Source organism: Carassius carassius, chromosome 46 (assembly GCF_963082965.1).
Source record: "Carassius carassius chromosome 46, fCarCar2.1, whole genome shotgun sequence".
In the NCBI taxonomy this organism is placed as follows: Eukaryota; Metazoa; Chordata; class Actinopteri; order Cypriniformes; family Cyprinidae; genus Carassius; species Carassius carassius.
Window position 1 is genome coordinate 9350103 of NC_081800.1, and position 20866 is coordinate 9370968.

General features: G+C 38.8%; 1 protein-coding gene across 5 annotated transcripts in view; it reads left to right on the plus strand.

The window, feature by feature from the left end:
* Positions 1-20866, plus strand: part of LOC132129716 (plexin-B1-like) — a 79368-nt gene that overhangs the window by 38134 nt on the left and 20368 nt on the right. For 4 of the 5 annotated variants that reach the window (XM_059541400.1, XM_059541403.1, XM_059541404.1 and 1 more), the window contains exons 1-8: positions 937-2052; positions 10175-10357; positions 11930-12058; positions 12699-12799; positions 12902-13034; positions 13829-13985; positions 14556-14664; positions 20351-20459. In XM_059541400.1, coding sequence (XP_059397383.1) covers positions 937-2052; positions 10175-10357; positions 11930-12058; positions 12699-12799; positions 12902-13034; positions 13829-13985; positions 14556-14664; positions 20351-20459 — 2037 coding nt within the window. Of the gene's footprint in view, positions 1-936; positions 2053-10174; positions 10358-11929; positions 12059-12698; positions 12800-12901; positions 13035-13828; positions 13986-14555; positions 14665-20350; positions 20460-20866 lie in introns of those variants that run through there. The other variant, XM_059541402.1, reaches the window with a different exon arrangement.

The window sequence follows — 20866 nt, forward strand, 5'->3', positions numbered from 1 at the left end:
GTTTTTACAGGCCTTGTCGGAAGATTGCGGTCTTGTGTCCAAATGATAATTCATTATTGTAGCAGACCACTTCATTCTATACATGTATTCACTTATGATTATGTGGTCTAATCATGTTTTGTACATATAAATTGGTAACACTTGGTATTATTTTAAGTACATTTTTATTGTTACTTAAAACCTTATACAATGGTAATATATATATATTTATTTGGGACACATGCAACATTTTTTATTTTTATTTTTTAATTTTTGCATTTTTAAATCCATTTTCTACTTTAGTTAAATAGGTATGTAAACACCACTTACAAAACATGGTACATATTTACATATTTTAATACCATTTAAATGAATATGAATTATTTAAAATTAATATTTTGACAGAATATGGTATAATACAGAGTATCATACAATACTGAGGTTGACTGATTAAAAAAAAAATTCAGCAACCCTAGTATTGTTCATTGTTAAATATTCAATAGTAATATTTATATACTACACTTAAAATGTACAATACATTTTCATGGTTCAGTACTTTTTTTTTTTATAAAGTTCAGCACAATTTTTCTTGGAGTGTAATGTTTGTTTTCATTCAGTATCCACTATTTGTTGATTAATGGGTTATTGTACAGTGTGGTCCAACCTAGTTATCAGTTAAATCCACTATCAACCTCTGCTTCTGTGGTATATATCAGAATGTCATAGCATTTCTGTTTGATGCATCACTGTACTATGATACCACCACAGTACTTTTGTTGATTTTTTTATTTGTTTGTTTGTTTATACAATATATTCCTTTGCTTTGTACATGGCAGGCCTGACAATCATTCTTAATTTTAATCATAATAATAGCCTAATTCCTTAAATGTAATTATTCCTAACATGTCGTTGACTAACTGTACTGTGTTTGAGATGACTCATTTGTAATACTGTCTCATGTCACATGCTATCAGTGTTTTTGCAGTGCAGTGTGGGATGGCCCTCATCTTGACCCTGCTTCAGTCCTTCATCCTGGGTGCTCTGGGGGTCCACAGCAGTTACCCTCGCTTCTCCTCCAATGACACGGTCTTCCAGCACCTGGCATTGCACCCTGACCCCGGCATAGGCACAGTCTATGTGGGGGCTCGGGATCATCTGTTCCAGCTCGCTGGCCTTGATGGCCTCCGTCTTGAAGTGGATGAGAGAACCGGCCCGGTGAGAGACAGCAAGGACTGTCTGCCTCCAGTTACCCTGGAGAACTGCCCTCAAGCTGGGCTCGTTAACAATCACAACAAGCTTCTGTTAGTGGATCCATATTCCCTCCAGCTCATCACCTGTGGCAGTGTACACCAGGGCACCTGCCAGAAACGCAGCTTGGCCAATGTGAGCGAAGTCCTCTTCTCTGCTGAGAGGCCTGTTGATACGCAGTATGTGGCGGCTAACGACCCTACGGTGTCAACGGTTGGGCTTGTGGTGCGACCGCAAGACAAGGATCCTGTCCTTTATGTGGGACGAGGCTACACCAGCAGTCATCCGCCAGTCTCCACTCGCCAACTTTCGACAGAGCCTATGTTTTCCTACGAGGAAACCGCTAAGCTCGCTGTAGCCGGGCGCCTTTCGGAGTACGATCACAATTTTGTCGCAACCTTTGCGCGACGCAACCACGTTTACTTTTTGTTCTACAGGCGTGACCTGAAAGCTTCATCAAGGGAATATCGTACGTACGTGGCCCGGGTGTGTTTGGACGATCATGCGTATTACTCCTACGTTGAGGTACCGCTAATGTGTCGCTCGGGCTCAACAGGAAGGAACTACAGTTTCCTCCAGGGGGCGCAGGTGAGCGGTGAGGAATCTGGAGGCTCGCAGGTTTTGATGGGAGTCTTTTCTATGGGGGTTAGTGCTGCTAATGGACCCGGTGAGGAATCTGCTTTGTGTGTGTACTCTCTGAATGATGTTGACCGCAGTATTGATGCTACACGAGATCTGTGCTACACGCAATACGGGGAGAAAGATGGCAACAAGGTGGCATACATTGAGTATGATGTTAAATCCAACTGTGCCTACCTGCCCACGGTGAGTACCCATCGGTAGTTGTGAAATAAGCCTTAGCAAGACAAATGAGTCAGGCATTTCATTCCAAAACAGTTATTTCAAAATGTAATTTCCACCACAGAATTCAGTTAAATGCTATATGTCTTTTGAAATTTGGTAGAAATGACATAGACAATTTTCCAAAAAAGAAAAAAAATGATAGAGTTCTTCTGTGAAGCCCTGGAGAAATCAGACGATTTTGTTATTGCTAGAAATATATTTAATTCATGAAGTGTTCATTTTACAGGAATATTTTATAGACGCAGTTCACTTGTGCACTGTCTTCACATTGAAACATTATACGTATATATTATCCATATAAATAGGTTTTGAGGTCAACCATTTCCACATGATCATCATAGTAGTTTAACTTTGTTTGAAAAGCATGGGGAAATGATGCCCACAATGTAACTCTAGGGAACTGGGCCACATCATTTTCCTCTAACAGTGTATTCAAACTAACATTTATCCTAATTTAGATGCATTGCCCCTCATTAATTCTCAGGCAAATTGCTTTAGCGCAGGCGATTCTGTCTGTCATGATCTGAGTGAATTATGTTTTTACTCTTTGATGAGCGTAAGACAGGCCTACCTAGCATTTGTCCTAACAAGATCTTAAGACCTCAAAGGATGTGGGCTCACAGGCACACAACCTGCTCATGACCTCCAAGTATTTGCCTATTCAGCATCCAGAACCCAGCCTGCTACGTCCTAAACAGGGTTATTGGATCAATAAACCCCCAAGCTTAAACTACTAATGATGTCTGCTAGAAAGGGGGTAGAGAGGAGAAAGTCTGAAGAGGGTTACTTATAGAAAGGAGAGCATTGCCTCTTAAAGGGATGGTTAGTTTAGCTTGTTTTAGCTCATTTATTGACCATCATGATGTATAAACAAATATGACATTCTTTTATAGAACACTGAAGGAAATATTCAGCAGAATGGTCATGCAGATCTTTTTAATACAATGAAAGTGAATTGGGGGAGATCTCCAAAAATGTAAAGAAATACAACCCGAATTCCGGAAAAGTTGGGACGTTTTTTAAATTTTAATAAAATGAAAACTAAAAGACTTTCAAATCACATGAGCCAATATTTTATTTACAATAGAACATAGATAACATAGCAAATGTTTAAACTGACAAAGTTTACAATTTTATGCACAAAATGAGCTCATTTCAATTTTGATTTCTGCTACAGGTCTCAAAATAGTTGGAACGGGGCATGTTTACCATGGTGTAGCATCTCCTTTTCTTTTCTAAACAGTTTGAAGACGTCTGGGCATTGAGGCTATGAGTTTCTGGAGTTTTGCTGTTGGAATTTGGTCCCATTCTTGCCTTATATAGATTTCCAGCTGCTGAAGAGTTCGTGGTCGTCTTTGACGTATCTTTCGTTTAATGATGCGCCAAATGTTCTCTATAGGTGAAAGATCTGGACTGCAGGCAGGCCAGGTTAGCACCCGGACTCTTCTACGACGAAGCCATGCTGTTGTTATAGCTGCAGTATGTGGTTTTGCATTGTCCTGCTGAAATAAACAAGGCCTTCCCTGAAATAGACGTTGTTTGGAGGGAAGCATATGTTGCTCTAAAACCTTTATATACCTTTCAGCATTCACAGAGCCTTCCAAAACATGCAAGCTGCCCATACCGTATGCACTTATGCACCCCCATACCATCAGAGATGCTGGCTTTTGAACTGAACGCTGATAACATGCTGGAAGGTCTCCCTCCTCTTTAGCCCGGAGGACACGGCGTCCGTGATTTCCAACAAGAATGTCAAATTTGGACTCGTCTGACCATAAAACACTATTCCACTTTGAAATAGTCCATTTTAAATGAGCCTTGGCCCACAGGACACGGCGGCGCTTCTGGACCATGTTCACATATTCAATTCAATTCAATTCAAGTTTATTTGTATAGCGCTTTTTACAATACAAATCGTTACAAAGCAACTTTACAGAAAATTATGTTTCTACAATATTTAGTAGTAGCTAGTAGTTTGTTTACTAGTTCCTAGTAGGATTTTAGAAAAATAAAAATAATAATAATAATACAAGACGTAGTCAGCTAGATGATGAACTATCAATATTATTAATTAATAGTAATTATATGATGCAGTCACACATGTAGCAATAATTGTTAGTTCTGTTTGTTGATTCAAGGTTAGGATCATCTGGGGTCCTCTGAGGGTCAGCATCATCTCTTCTCAGCTGTTCTGGATCCAGACTGGAGCTTGTGTAAATCCTAGTTACCACGGGATGTAAATCCCGTGGCAAAACATAGAAACAAGATAGAGACATCATTAGCATAGCTGCTGATCCAACAAAGTAAAATTAGTTTAACCCAAGCTAAAGAATAAAAATGCAGATGCAACTACACTCACAATTTAAGAGATACATTATTCGAATGCTTGGCGAAAGAGATGCGTTTTTAATCTAGATTTAAACAGAGAGAGTGTGTCTGAACCCCGAACATTATCAGGAAGGCTATTCCAGAGTTTGGGAGCCAAATGTGAAAAAGCTCTACCTCCTTTAGTGGACTTTGCTATCCTAGGAACTACCAAAAGTCCAGCGTTTTGTGACCTTAGGGTGCGTGATGGGTTGTAGCGTGGTAGAAGGCTAGTTAGGTACGCAGGAGCTAAACCATTTAGGGCCTTATAGGTAAGTAATGATAATTTGTAACAGATACGGAACTTAATAGGTAGCCAGTGCAGAGACTGTAAAATTGGGGTAATATGATCATATTTTCTTGACCTGGTAAGGACTCTAGCTGCTGCATTTTGGACTACCTGTAGCTTGTTTATTGACGAAGCAGGACAACCACCTAGAAGTGCATTACAATAGTCCAGTCTAGAGGTCATGAATGCATGAACTAGCTTTTCTGCATCAGAAACAGATAACATGTTTCGTAGCTTGGCAATGTTTCTAAGATGGAAGAATGCAGTTTTTGTAACATTGGAAATATGATTTTCAAAAGACAAATTGCTGTCTAATATAACACCCAGATTTCTGACTGTAGAGGAAGTAACAGTACATCCGTCTAGTTGCAGATTGTAATCTACAAGATTCTGTGTGGTGTTTTTTGGTCCAATAATTAATATCTCTGTCTTATCCGAATTTAATTGGAGAAAATTATTTGTCATCCAACCTTTTACATTTTTAACACACTCTGTTAGCTTAGATAATTGGGAAGTTTCATCTGGTCTCGTTGAAATATATAGCTGAGTATCATCAGCATAACAGTGGAAGCTTATTCCGTATTTTCTAATAATATTACCAAGGGGCAACATGTATATTGAAAATAGAAGGGGACCTAGGACGGATCCTTGTGGCACTCCATATTTTACTGATGATAAATGAGATGACACCCCATTTAAGTAAACAAAATGGTAGCGATCGGACAGGTAGGATCTAAACCATCTTAGAGCCTGCCCTTGAATACCTGTATAGTTTTGTAATCGATCTATGAGTATGTCATGATCTATGGTGTCGAACGCAGCACTAAGATCAAGTAAGACTAGAAATGAGATGCAGCCTTGATCTGACGCAAGAAGCAGGTCATTTGTAATTTTAACAAGTGCAGTTTCTGTGCTATGGTGGGGCCTAAAACCTGACTGAAATTCTTCATACAGATCATTTTTATGCAGGAAGGTGCTCAATTGAGCAGACACAACTTTTTCTAAAATTTTAGACATAAATGGAAGATTTGAAATAGGCCTATAATTTGCCAGTACACTAGGATCTAGTTTTGGTTTCTTAATAAGAGGCTTGATAACCGCCAGCTTGAATGGTTTTGGGACGTGACCTAAAGATAACGACGAGTTAATGATATTGAGAAGCGGTTCTTCGGCTACAGGTAACAGCTCTTTTAGTAATTTAGTGGGTACAGGATCTAATAAACATGTTGTTGGTTTAGATACAGTGATAAGTTTATTTAGCTCTTCCTGTCCTATATTTGTAAAGCACTGCAGTTTATCTTTGGGTGCGATGGATGAAACTGAAGTGTTAGACGCTGTAGAATCTACATTCGCTATTGTATTTCTAATGTTATCTATTTTATCAGTGAAGAAATTCATAAAGTCATTACTATTTAACGTTGGTGGAATATTTGAATCAGGTGGCGTCTGGTAATTTGTTAATTTAACCACTGTGCTAAATAAAAACCTTGGATTGTTTTGGTTATTTTCAATGAGTTTGTGGATATGCTCTGCCCTAGCAGTTTTTAGAGCCTGTCTATAGCTGGACATACTGTTTTTCCATGCAATTTTAAAAACTTCCAAGTTAGTTTTTCTCCATTTGCGTTCAAGACTACGAGTTACTTTCTTGAGAGAGTGAGTATTACTGTTATACCATGGCACAGTACGTTTTTCTCTAACCTTTTTCAATTTGATGGGGGCAACAGCTTCTAATGTATTAGAGAAAATAGTGCCCATGTTGTCAGTAATTTCGTCTAATTCATGTGTATTTTTGGGTACAAATAGCAGTTGAGATAGATCAGGCAGGTTATTTGCGAATCTGTCTTTGGTGGCTGGAACAATAGTTCTGCCCAGACGGTAACGCTGAGACATATAGTTAATATCAGTTATACGCAGCATGCACGATACAAGGAAATGGTCTGTAATATCATCACATTGGGGTACAATATCTATAGCAGTAAGATCGATTCCATGCGATATAATTAGATCTAGTGTATGATTAAAACGATGAGTGGGCCCAGTGACATTTTGCTTGACTCCAAAGGAGTTTATTAGGTCAGTAAACGCAAGTCCTAATGTATCATTTGCATTATCAACGTGAATATTAAAATCTCCCATGATTAGCGCCTTATCAACTGTAACTAGAAGGTCTGAGAGGAAATCTGCAAATTCTTTTAGGAATTCTGTATACGGCCCTGGTGGTCTATACACAGTAGCCAGAGCAAGAGATACATTAGATTTCTTTTGCATGTCTGACAGTGTAACATTTAGCAGAAGTATTTCAAAAGAGTTAAACCTGTATCCTGTTTTCTGGGTAACATTGAGAATATCACTATATATTGTTGCAACACCTCCTCCACGACCAGTCTGACGGGGCTCATGCTTATAACAGTAGTTTGGTGGAGTAGACTCATTTAGACCAAAATAATCATTTGGTTTTAGCCAGGTTTCAGTCAAGCAGAGTACATCAAAACTATTTTCTGTGATCATTTCATTTACAATAACTGCTTTGGGTGTGAGTGATCTAATATTTATGAGCCCAAACTTTAAAAATTGTTTTTGTTCATTTACTTTACATTTTTCTGGTTTAATTACGATAAGATTTTTTCTAGATCCTACATTATATTTTGACCTCACTATTCGGGGAACAGACACAGTCTTAATAGTTTTTACAGCACAAGTACTTTTATCATTTAAGCGGGTGGAACAAAACTCATCATAATAGTTATTAGAGAATTGTCTTACTAGTCACATGGAGCGAAGTGTCCTGGAGATGTTGTCAGAGAGCAGCTCCGCTCCGATTCTGCTGGGGTGTAATCCATCAGCGCGAAACAGCCTAGGACGCTCCCAGAAAAGATTCCAGTTATTAACAAATAGCAGTTTCTGTTCTTTACACCATGACAACAACCATTCATTTAAAGCAAAAAGTCTACTGAACCTTTCGTGTCCTCGTCGATACGTGGGCAGTGGTCCTGACACGACGATCGTCGCCGCCGGCGTCGTGCTGCGAACCGTCTCGATCAGGCTGCTGAAGTCCCTCTTCAGCGTCTCCGTCTGCCGCAGCGTGGTGTCGTTAACCCCGGCGTGAAGCACGACCGCTCTGGGGCTCTCGTCGACCTTCAGGATCGCGGGTATCTGCGCAGAAACATCGAGAACACGAGCACCAGGCAAACAATGAGTGTGCACTTTACCTTCGGCTAACGTAGCACTTACGTGTCGGACGATGGAGTCTCCGATGATCACAGCGTCGCGTCCTGTCTCGCGGAGGGGAGCGAAGCGGTTCCGGATGGAGATGTCGAAGGCAGGAGGGGGAGAAGTCGTCGCCCGGGACCCGGCTCGCGTCCTCCGCTGTGGATGCACCCAAGGTCCGTGGTGTCCCGGCGTCGCAGTGAAGGACATCTGGGAAGATCGCGTCCTGGGTGCACCGGGCCTGTGCAGAGAAACACACGGAGTAGACGTGGTGGGACTGTTAACAGATCGCTGTATACTTACCCCGGACTTGTGAGCGTCAGCCCGGGATGATTCCAGCGCGGTTCTCCGCTCTCTCAGCTGGGCCTGCCTCACCTCCAGGTCGCGAATCTGCTTTCCCACGGCCTCGAGCTCGAGCTGCACAGAGTGGAGACATTCATCCGCCATTAAAGCAAGTAACAGTGAGTACAGCAGTGGTAATGTGTGTGAATAGAGTATTAGCAATGTTAGCGCAGTTAGCTGCAACCACGCCGCTGATGCTAACGGGCTAAAAGCTAATAGCGGACCCGGGAGATCAAAATAAAACTAGTGATAGCGAGGCGCTCTGATTGTTTTTGTTGTAGAATACAATAGAGGATATATTCACACGTTATATAAACGGAAACGATGATGTATACAATTGTTTTTTGAGTTAAAAATAGTCAATGAAAAGAATATAGTGACGGAGCTCAAACGCAGTACAGCCGCCAACAACAAACAGGAAGTGACGTTGTGTCTGGTACATATGGCTTCCTTTTTGCATGATAGAGCTTTAGTTGGCATCTGCTGATGGCACGGCGGATTGTGTTTACCGACAGTGGTTTCTGAAAGTATTCCTGGGCCCATTTAGTAATGTCATTGACACAATCATGCCGATGAGTGATGCAGCGTCGTCTGAGAGCCCGAAGACCACGGGCATCCAATAAAGGTCTCCGGCCTTGTCCCTTACGCACAGAGATTTCTCCAGTTTCTCTGAATCTTTTGATGATGTTATGCACTGTAGATGATGAGATTTGCAAAGCCTTTGCAATTTGACGTTGAGGAACATTGTTTTTAAAGTTTTCCACAATTTTTTTACGCAGTCTTTCACAGATTGGAGAGCCTCTGCCCATCTTTACTTCTGAGAGACTCTGCTTCTCTAAGACAAAGCTTTTATAGCTAATCATGTTACAGACCTGATATCAATTAACTTAATTAATCACTAGATGCTCTCCCAGCTGAATCTTTTCAAAACTGCTTGCTTTTTTAGCCATTTGTTGCCCCCGTGCCAACTTTTTTGAGACCTGTAGCAGGCATTAAATTTTAAATGAGCTAATTAAGTGGATAAAAGTGTAAAATTTCTCAGTTTAAACATTTGCTATGTTATCTATGTTCTATTGTGAATAAAATATTGGCTCATGTGATTTGAAATTCCTTTAGTTTTCATTTTATTAAAATTTAAAAAACGTCCCAACTTTTCCGGAATTCGGGTTGTAGTGTATAAAGCTATTTAACTTTGGACTTATATGGCACAGTTTATACAGAATACATTTAGAATGATTTATTATGCTTTTTTGTCCATATTGGGGCCTTACAGACTCTGGTCCCTATCCACTTTCATTGAATGGAAAAGAGCAGCTTAAACATTCTTCAGAACATCTTCTTTTGCATTCCACCGAAGGAAGAAAGTCATGTTTTTAACAACATGAGGATGAAATGTAATTGAATGATGACAGAAGTTTTATGTGACAATTCCTTTAAATAGGGATGTCACTGATCCACAGACAAACACTGCCACCCAAATACAGGATTCTCTGTGCTTCTTGCAAATCCTCAAACACTGAAACACATTTCCCTGATCCCCATATGTTCTTTAGTCTGGTACACAAACAGATCACTTCTGATGATTAGGGAACATGGCATGACATGCAAACTAGATTTTATCAAAGAACGCTGGAGCAGATTTGATAGTGTTAGTCTCTAAGAAAGGAGCAGCCTTGCCATACTAGTGTGAGACCAAGATAATCTTCATCTAATCTGGCTTTCTCTAAAAGGATTCGACAGCCTTGAGGCAATAGACTGAGAACTACGGTACAAAAAAACATGAGATTTGCAGAGTTTATTATTATACAACATGAAACTGGATTATGTCATGATGGTTTTGCCAAAACCAAAGTCTCAAAAACTTGTTTTTGTGCCTCACAGAACACCCTGAACGCTTATCCTTGTGGCTCGGACCACACCCCGAGTCCAATGGCGAGCCGGGAGCCGGTTGAAGCTGAAGCCGTATTGAGCAGCTCATCCGCCCGTCTCACTGCTGTCGCCGTTAGTGTGAAGGAGGGGCACACTATTGTTTTCTTGGGTGACTCCAAAGGCTATTTGCATAAGGTATGTGACATGAAAATTAGCCGTTTGACTGGTCATTTCTAAAACAATTTAGTTATGATCTATAGTATGCCTTTTAAACCACTAGGGAAATATTAGTCCACTTAATATGGTAATATTATCTATCTACTTAAGCAGATGGAAAGAGATTTGGCCTGCAGGGTGAATGTTTCATAGCCAAGACAGTGCTGAAACAGCATACATAAAGCTTTTTTGTGTTTCCTCAGTAGGACCTGAGCACAGCACGCTGTGTGAAACACTGTATCTGCAGGATTGAGATCACTCAGAGACCACCGAAATCTCAGTTTGACAATGCTTGCAAATTCAAAGGGCTCCTGAGCTGAAATTTAAACACAGACCAAGTTACGTCTAGGCCTTGCACTGACTAGATTTGCGTGTCTCAGTGGACAAAGGTTAAACCGTAGTGTTTGGTTAAATCTGAACAACAGTGCATGACATAAGGCCTCCCTATGACAGCCATCCGCTGTTCTCTGCTGTTTTGGCACATTTTGGCAACTCAGTGTTCTTGTTCACAAGCATGCGTGACATTTTCACAGTGGAAGATAGTGACTCATTTAGACAACAACGTATTGAATAGGCATCATAACAATATGCATAAAGTTATAAAGTTTGGCTGTTTAATATGTTAAGTTTAATTAAATTATTAAAATGCAACAATAGAAATGGGAAGTGTATGTATTGCGTATTATATAAATAGAAATTGTTTTATATACTGTAAATACATGTTAACCGGTAACATTGAAATATGAAAATAAAACACACTTTACTAGATAGATTGATAGAATGTAATAGAATGAGTGTGTGTGTGTGTGTGTGTGTGTGTGTGTGTGTGTGTGTGTGTGTGTGTGTGTGTGTGTGTGTGTGTGTGTGTGTGTATACATATATATGTGTATATATATATATATGTATGTATAGAGATAAAGTGTTTTATTTTTTTATTTATATTTAATTTTACTTAATTGCATTTGTATTTTCCCTCACAAACACACATGAACAAACGAACACCTCCTCTAACCCTACATCTACACAACTGTTTGGTCTTGCATGATATGATGATGTTGCAATGCATGATTTTTCCTGCAGTAGACTGTGGCCGACAGTTTGTCAATGCTAATCCAGTAAAACACAAACCTGACTGGGTGGAGTGCATGAGCAGCTCGCGGTGTAAGGTGTCTGAGACTCTTAAGCAGGAGACCTGCTCTTCTGAGGGGATTCTCACTATTCTAATCTGGTTTGCTGAAATTGACCCATCGTGATAGAATTCAAGAGGCATTAGGCACCTCTCTCAGATCCTTGTAGGTCGTTTTCCTTTAATAAGACTTAGGAGTGCTCTATCACTAAACCATTTCAGCTGACACTTTCAGCACTTTTAGTTAGACCTGTCTACATCCAGCTCTCCTCATGTCTCTGAGGTGTCCTGTTGCAATTAGTGCAGTTTCACAAGCCTAAATATTCAATTAAACCTTGAAGAAGTTCTTAGGAGCCGTTGTCAGGTTAGTTATTGAAACTTTTTTTTTTCGTGGTGAGTTCAAGGTGTTTTTCATCTCATGTTAGGTGTTCCTGGGTAACTCAGGAGAGGTGAAGAAGTACTCCACCCTTCTTATCCAACATGGTTTGGCCATCAACAGTGACTTACTGCTGGATTCCCCCCATAGACATGTCTACATCATGACCAGCCATTCTGTGAGTTAACAAACCATGTCATCAGTACTGCCAGTCAAAAATAATAATTAAGTTTTTTTTTTTTTTTTTAAGTCTATTATGCTCATCAAGGCTGTTTTTTTATATTATGAATTTGTTATTATGAACTATTATTGCAAATTTAAATAGTTTCAACATTAATATAATTGTTTTTGTTTTGTTTTTTTGGTAATTTTTTTTTTTGGCAATCATATCACAAGTGTGCTTGGTCAGGATTCTAAGTGGCCTAAAATTTCTGGGTACTGTTGTTTTTCATTTCTGAAGGTAATGGATGAACAGTAGCTTCCATAACCGACCAATCGTGGCATGTAAAAAAGTGGGATCTTTAGAGAGCAGTCAAAGAAATGAAATGCTTACATATAATGTTGAAGAACTGTACAGAACATGTCAGTATGAAAACAAAGCCAAAACCTGGCCATTTTAGGCAATTTGGAAAAAGAGGACGTATGGTATGGTTTAATGATTTTTATGATATTTAAATACATACTGCAAAATTTCCCCTCCCAATTAGCATAAAAAAGTTCAAAAGTACATATTTAATGTGGTTCACGATCACATTCACCCATATGCCTGGAGTGGAAACTGTGTCTTGTGTGTGATTTCTCCTGCTTGCTGTGGTCAGGTGGAGAAGAGGCCTGTGGCAGAGTGTGACAAGCACACTGATTGCACTTCCTGTCTGGCCGTGAAGGACCCGTACTGCGGCTGGTGTGTTCTTGAGGGCCGGTGAGTCTCTTCCTATAACTCCTGCAATGGACTGCAGTTTTCAGTTCATGTTAGGAGTATTTCTCTCACTCCTCCTCCTGTCTGGTGTGTTTTCTCCTGCAGGTGTGGGATGCGTTCAGACTGCAGGCTGGGCTCGGTTGAAGGTCACTGGCTCTGGAGTTTTGATGAGCAGCAGAGGTGCTTGAGAGTGGAGTCACTGAGCCAATATAACGCCAGCCTTGGAGAGCAGAAACAGGTATAAATCATCATCAGAATTTGATTCAGGGCCCCATCAAACTTCAGTCCTTCTTCAGCCATTAAGTCTAAAGTAAACCAGCAATATTTAAATTAACATCTTTCATCCACTAGCATTCTTAAGTTTAGGGTTGTCTGTTATGCTCACCAATCTTAAAATAGTCAAAACAGTAATATTGTGTAATGACACTGCAATTTAAAGTAACTGCTTTCTATTGTAATGTATGTTAAAATGGCATTTATTCCTGTGATGTAAAGCTTTTCAGCATCATTACTCAGTGTCACTTGATCCTTCAGAAATCAGTCTAATATGCTGATTTGCTGCTCAAAAAACATTTATTATTGTTACCAATGTTGAGCTGTGCTGCTTAACATTTTTGTTGAAAAGATTTTGAAGATTGTTAGTAAACAAACTGTTTTGGTTCCCGTTGACTTCCATTGTATTTTTGTCCATGCGGTGCAAATGTAATTCACTGGGAACCAGAAACTGTTTAGTTATCAACATTCTTCACAATATCTTCTCTTTTTTTGTTCAGAAGAAGATAGAAATGCATACAGGTGGGTGAGTAAATGATGGCAGAAATGTTTTCTTTTTGGATGAACTGTCCTTTGATTAAAAGTGACTAAGCCAGCAGGCTCTGCCCCTGCACTCCCTAATGGGACAATTCACACGTTATCTTGCCTCATTTTGGATGCTTAAAAGCTTTTTCCCCAATCATTGTCATATTTATTAAACTACTCCTTGAGGATGCAAATTATGCTTATAGTCCACAGCTAATATGTGTGTGTGTTTAGATTGCTGTGGGTGTCCCAGGTTTGCCCAGTCTGTCAGAGGATGACATGTACTCGTGTTTCTTTGAAGACACTGAAACAGCTGCTTCGGTCCAGGGCACCACAGTCACCTGTGCCACTCCTGAGGCCCACAGACTTCCAGCGCTGCCACTGGGAGAGGGTGAGAAACCCCACACAGTAATGACTTGTTTGAATCATTTTCAAGCTTTCAACAACCTGAAAAAACTGGCCTTAAGGGACTGGTTTACAAACCTTTGTGTGATGTGTGCAGGCTCGTTCATGAGCGGGATTGTCATGATTTGACTTTCAAGCACCAATCAACTATATATAAGTTCAGTCCAGATTGTCAGTGTGAGTTTTTCTCACAGTTAAGAGTATATTTTACAATATTAAAACTTTTACTGTAGTTTTGATTAAATAAATGCACCCTTGAGAGACTTATTTCAAAAACATCAGAAAAATCTTTTGAACAGTAGTTCATCACTCTGGAATTTTATAACAGTCCTGTTCCAGTTTCACTTCCGCTGTTGGTTTTCCGCACTGTTACTATTCCATTGAAGGATTCCACTGAAAAGTTAATGACGTTACATGAATGGTGACATAAGCTGTGGATGGTGCATTTAACTACATCTCATTATTTTTTAAGGTATACGTGACATGATGTTCCAGTGCCATAATATCCCTCTAACAGTTTGACCCAGAGTCTTCTCATGTTTGTCCTCTATAACAGATTCTGTGTCCGTCGCGCTGTCCCTGAGCTTTCGGACGGTCACCGTAGCGCTTGCAGACTTCACCTTCTACGACTGCTCTGTGGCGCAGCAGCTCTCTGGCACCAGGCCGTAAGTCACATGGACTCTCCTGCATTTTAATGCCACATGAATAAAGCAATCATTTTTTAATTCTTAAAGAGAACAGTGAAAAATGTCATCATTTACTCCCCATCATGTTGTTTCAAACCAGTAGTAATTGAAAAGGAAATGCAAAGTTCATGTTAGCTAATATTAACAAATAAAACCTTATTGTAAAGTGGTAGTGAAAAGTTTTAGCCATATAGTGTCATGCCATCATCATCCAAGATCAATATTAAACCTCCACTGGTGAGCGGCTGTCATGTGTTGAAGAATGTCCCAGAGGCGTGAGATGGGCAGGGCAGCTGTCTGTCTCTCCGGACCTCACTAGCACATCCCTGATGATTTAACAGCTGTGTCGCACATTCCTGCCGTATCGTCCGCCCTGACCATCCTCCCTTACCCATACACCCCTGCAGACAGCCGCTGATTGGGCGGCTCTCCCTGATGCTGTTTTGATTTGCGATGTGGGAAAGCTGTGAACTCAGCTCTGTGTGGTTTGATGAGTTTAGGGGAGTCATGTGTCATTCTAGACCTCAGCAATTTTGGATTCAGTGGTGCTTTGATGTCTTTATCTGAATGCTCAGAGGGGTGTAGATGGGTTTAATTTAGGGCTGGGCGATATATCTAACGATATGATCATGCGCATCTAATCAGTAAAGCTGCTTCCGTGATCACCGCTAAAATCGCCATCACATAATTGGAGTGGCATTTAATAGACAGCAGAGGTGGGACTTTCAAGTCACAAGCAAGTCAAGTCATATCCAAGTCCTCAAAGGGTTAAAGTTAATAAGATAATTAAGTGACTAATTAAATGATGATTGTACATTAGTGATGAACTTCTGCTGTTAACAATTAACATCACTGAAGTAAAGCGAAACACAAGAACTACAACTGAATTTAGCCACAGCCTTCAACTGAAAAAAAAAAAAAACACTATGCCACCATAATTGTGGTCAGGGTTTGCTTTAGGTAGTGTCTTGACCCTTTTACTAATTCAAAGCAATTTGATTCAAAACAATTTCAATATTGTTTTCGCAACAAAAATTTATGCATTGCTGAATCAAACCTTGTAGTAACAGACGATCTTATACTTTTTCTGCTTATAACTCATGTTGACTTGGACTGTTGACTGAGATTCAGCTTTTACCAGAGTTGGGACTTTCAAGTCACAAGCAAGTCTTCAAGTCATATCCCAAGTCCTCAAAGGGTTAAAGCTAAAGAGATAATTAAGTGATTAAGTGATGATTGTGCATTAATGATGAACACCTGCTGTTCTTGAGAATTACAGAGGATCAGATGTTGATGTTTTATTGGTTAAAGTGATGCAACCATAATGGAGATCAGTGTTTGCTTTAGTGGGGCTCTTGACCCTTGACTGTCATGTTAGATCTCTTTATGTAGCATTGCATGAGGTGCTGTAAAGCAGAGAGAAGACATTAATCTGTATGTGATAGGTGGTCAGATTACCATTAAATTAACATTAGCTCTATTTAAGTTTGACATAATCAACCCAGTAAAACTACACTATGGAAAAAAAATTAAGTGAATTTTAAATCTACTAAGTGCATACAAAATTTGAAAAACTATACTCCTTCTTCTTCTTCTTCTTCCTTTTAATGGCGGTTGGCAAACAACTTTTAAGTGTGCATTACCGCCACCTTCTGATATGGAGTGTGGATCACAATAGCCTTTTCTCACTGTCACTACTACCCTTAAATAAATAATTAAATAAATACATACATAAATAAGCCAATAAATAACTTCATAAATATCTAATAACATTATTAATATTCATACATTATTATTATTATTATTAAATACAACTTCCTAAGACAACTAAACTCATATCCTTCTACTCAGCCCTGTTTTATTCAAAAACACAAATATCGCTCTATACCCAACATGCCCTGAATTCATTTGTAATATTTCCTTCATTTCAAATCTAATTTTTTCTTTCCTAAACCAGTCTTTCAGCCTCATCCTTTCCTCCTTATACCTATGACAATTAATAATTACATGTTCTACTGTTTCGTTAATATTACAGACCTCACACATCCCAGTCTCATGTTTCCCTATTATTTTAAGCGTACTATTTAATCCAGTATGCCCAAATCTCATTCTCGAAATAATGTCCTCTTCTTTTTTATTCCTATTATTTTCTCTCATACCCCCTACCCTCTTTTGGATACTGTAGTACATTCTCGCTTTTGTTTCTATATTCCACTCCTCTAGCCACTTCTTTCTCATTTCTGCTTTAATTATGCTTTTAACTTCTGCCTTACTATACCTTATTACCATATCTATCTCTGTTTTTTTTGTAGCATTTTTGGCATATTTATCAGCCAATTCATTTCCCTCTATTCCTATATGGGCTGGAATCCAGATGAATTTTATTACCACTCCTACTCTATTAATTCTATAAACAGCTTGGGCTATTTCCAACAAAATATCCTGTCTTGCTTCTGAATGCATGTTCTTAATACTGGTTAACGCACTGCTTGAATCTGACCCTATTAACACTTCCCTTGACCTACTATTTTCAACCCACTCAAGAGCTAAGAGAATGGCCAGCATTTCTCCTGTATACACTGACAATTTATCATTTACTCTCTTATTAAACATAACATTCTTTTCTGGTATAATGAACGCAGCTCCTACTCTATCATCTTCTGTTTTTGATGCATCTGTATATATCTTAGTAAACATAGAATACTTCTCCTCTAGGTATCTACTAACCTGACTCCTATCAATATTATTCTCTTTCTTCCACTCTAAAAAATGCAAATCTACCACAAACTCCCCTAATAACCAAGGTGGAACATTAGATAATGGCACAGTTGGGCTTACCGTAATATCTCCTATCCCTATTCCATTGACTGCATTGCTTATTATCCAACCAAAGCTCTTAATCTGTCGTCTTTCCCTTTCTTGACAAGGTTGTAACACCCTCTGAGTCGGGTGACTTCCATTATGCCCTTTTAAATTTGCCCAATACGTTGACGATATCTGATTTCTTTTAATCTCCAATGGCATTTCATTCATTTCTACTTGTAATGCTGCTACTGGAGTTGTTTTAAAAGCACCACAACATAGTCTCAGCGCCTGACTTTGAATAACATCCAACTTTTGTAATAATGTTCTTGAAGCAGACTGGTAAACTGCACATCCATAATCAATAACTGCCCTAATTAAGCCAATATATACTGCTTTCAACGAGGTCCTACTTGCTCCCCACTCTCTACCTCTCAGACACCTTACCACATTCAATATTCTTTTACATTTTTCAACAACACTCTCAATATGTATTTTCCAGTTAAGTTTTTTGTCAAACCATATCCCTAGATATTTAAAACATTCCACTCTCTCTAGATTTTTGTCATAAAGTTTAAGTTGAATCGGTTCTTGATTTTTCCTTTGAGAAAAACAGACTACTTTGGTCTTTCCCACTGAAAACCTAAAACCCCATTCCATTCCCCATCTCTCTACTTCCCCAATTGCCTCTTGCATCTTCCTCACTAAATATTCTATATTTCTTCCCTTTTTCCACATAACACCGTCATCTGCAAATAAAGCAACACTTATAGATCTATCAACTCTACTAAACACTTCATTTATCATAATTGAAAACAAAACTGGACTAACTATACTCCCTTGAGGAGTTCCATTTTCCACTAAATACTTTGTACCTACTTCTTTACCTACTCTTACTGCGATCCACCTATCAGTTAAAAAGTTCTTGATCCAACTATACATTCTCCCTCTTATTCTCATTTGATAAATCTTAATCATTAGTCCTTGTTTCCACAACATATCGTACGCCTTCTCAACATCAAAAAATACAGATACTATACTTTCTTTATTAATTTGAGCTTTCCTAATTTCATTCTCTAAACATATAGCCGGATCTATTGTGCTTCGTCCCTTTCTAAACCCGCTCTGGTAATCCTTTATCAATTTCTTTGTCTCCAAATAATACTTTAATCTTTCATTTATCATTTTTTCCATAATTTTCCCTACATGTGAAGTTAAAGCAATCGGTCTATAACTTTCTGCCAAAGTCGGATCCTTACCTGGCTTACATATGGGGACAATAATTGATTCTTTCCACTGTTTTGGCAAACATCCCACTTCCCATACCTTATTATATAACTTTAATAACGTTTCTTTACTCTCATCATTTAAATTTTTTATCATACAATAACTTATTTGATCATTCCCTGGCGTTGTTTTTCCTGACTTTCTTAATACATTATTCAACTCACCCATTGTAAACATCACATTTATAGTACTTTCATTTTCCCCATCAACTTGTATTACTTCGACACTATCTCTCACTGTTTTCTCCCTCTGTATCTTTTCCTCATTACTCAAATTACCATTACTATGTACTTTAACAAATGTCCTTGCCAGCAACTCTGCTTTACCTTTGTTCTCTACTATTACTTTCTCTCCTTCTTTCATTATAGGATATCCATACTCTCTTTTATTTCCTGACATTCTCTTTATCATACCCCATACTCTATCTAATGGTGTACTTCTTCCTAGAGATTCACAATACTTCCCCCAAAAGTTTTTCTTAACTCTCTTTATTGTCTTCCTTACCACAGCCTGCTTCCTTTTATATTCAATTAAATCCTGAAAGTTAAAAAAAAAAAAAACTATACTCTGTAGACACACACAGATATCAAGAACCAGCATATGACTCTCAATAGTGGTGACAATCAACAAAATGTTGCATGCTGGGTAAAACCTTAGTAAAAACTCCCGTCATGCACTGCAGTATGAAAAATTGTCACCACTGTTGAGGATCGTGTGATAAGTGTGTTTGTCTAAAAACCTGAACTGATTGTCTCCTTTTGTGTCTTTCAACAATGAAGCATTGTGATTTTTTTTTTTTTACTTCAGTTCAGTAATAGCTAAGTGTCAGTCTACTATCCAAAGATAAACACAATTTCATGATGTTCAGTCATCATGAGTTATAAGCAGAAAAAGCATAAGGCCATCTGTTACTGCAAGGTTCGACTCAGCAATCCATACACGTTTGTTTCGAAAACAATATTGCAATTGTTTTGAATCAAATTGGTTTGAATTAGTAAAAGGGTCAAGACACTACTTAAAGCAAACCTTGACCACAATTATGGTGGCATAGTGTTTTTTTTTCTTTTACTTTTTTTTTTCAGTTGAAGGCTGTGGCTAAATTCAGTTGTAGTTCTTGTGTTTCTCTTTACTTCAGTGATGTTGATTGTTAACAGCAGATGTTCATCACTAATGCACAATCATCATTTAATTAGTCACTTAATTATCTCTTTAGCTTTAACCCTTTGAGGACTTGAATATGAATTTAAGACTTGCTTGTGACTTGAAAGTCCCACCTCTGATAGACAGAGCCGTAGATCGCTGACAAGCCACGCCATATCGCGTTCATTATCGAAGGCGATTCATCTGCGATAATGAACGCGATATGGCGTGGCTTGTCAGCGATCTACGGCTCTGTCTATTAAATGCCACTCCAATTATAAGCAGGTGATGGAGATTTTAGCGGTGATCACGGAAGCAGCTTTACTGATTAGATGCGCATGATCATATCGTTCGATATATCGCCCAGCCCTAGTTTAATTTATGCAGTCACTTCTAAACTTCTGGCCCACCGTGTTCTGTCTCACTCTGTTTTTAGGTGTAGGGGCTGTGTGAACAGCCGCTGGAAATGTAACTGGTGTGTCCACCAGCATGTGTGCACTCACCGGTCCACGTGTGACCGTGGTGTGATCATCTACAACCAGCATGTAAGTTTGTGTTAGTATGTGAGGTCATATCTATGAGTTTGATATGCTGTGCAATTATAGTGGAGGCAAAAAGTCTGAGACCAACAGTGAAACTGCATGTTTGTATTTTTTTTTTTTTACTTTTTTTTTTTTTGCTTGACAATTTGTGGAAAGTTTAAGTGGAAAAATTATTATATTTTGTCCCGATTTTGTTACAAGTGTACTTAGTAGAATATGAAAATGTTTTTTTTTTTCATTTATTAAAGTTTTAAATCATACGTTTCAGTGTAGTCTCAGTCTTTTAGACCCCATTGTATGTGTTTTTGGTTCCTTTTGCTTTGAATAACCGTTTTTGGTTCATATTAACTACCATTTGAAAATTTGGAGACCGTAATATATATATATATATATAATACTTTTTTCAGCAA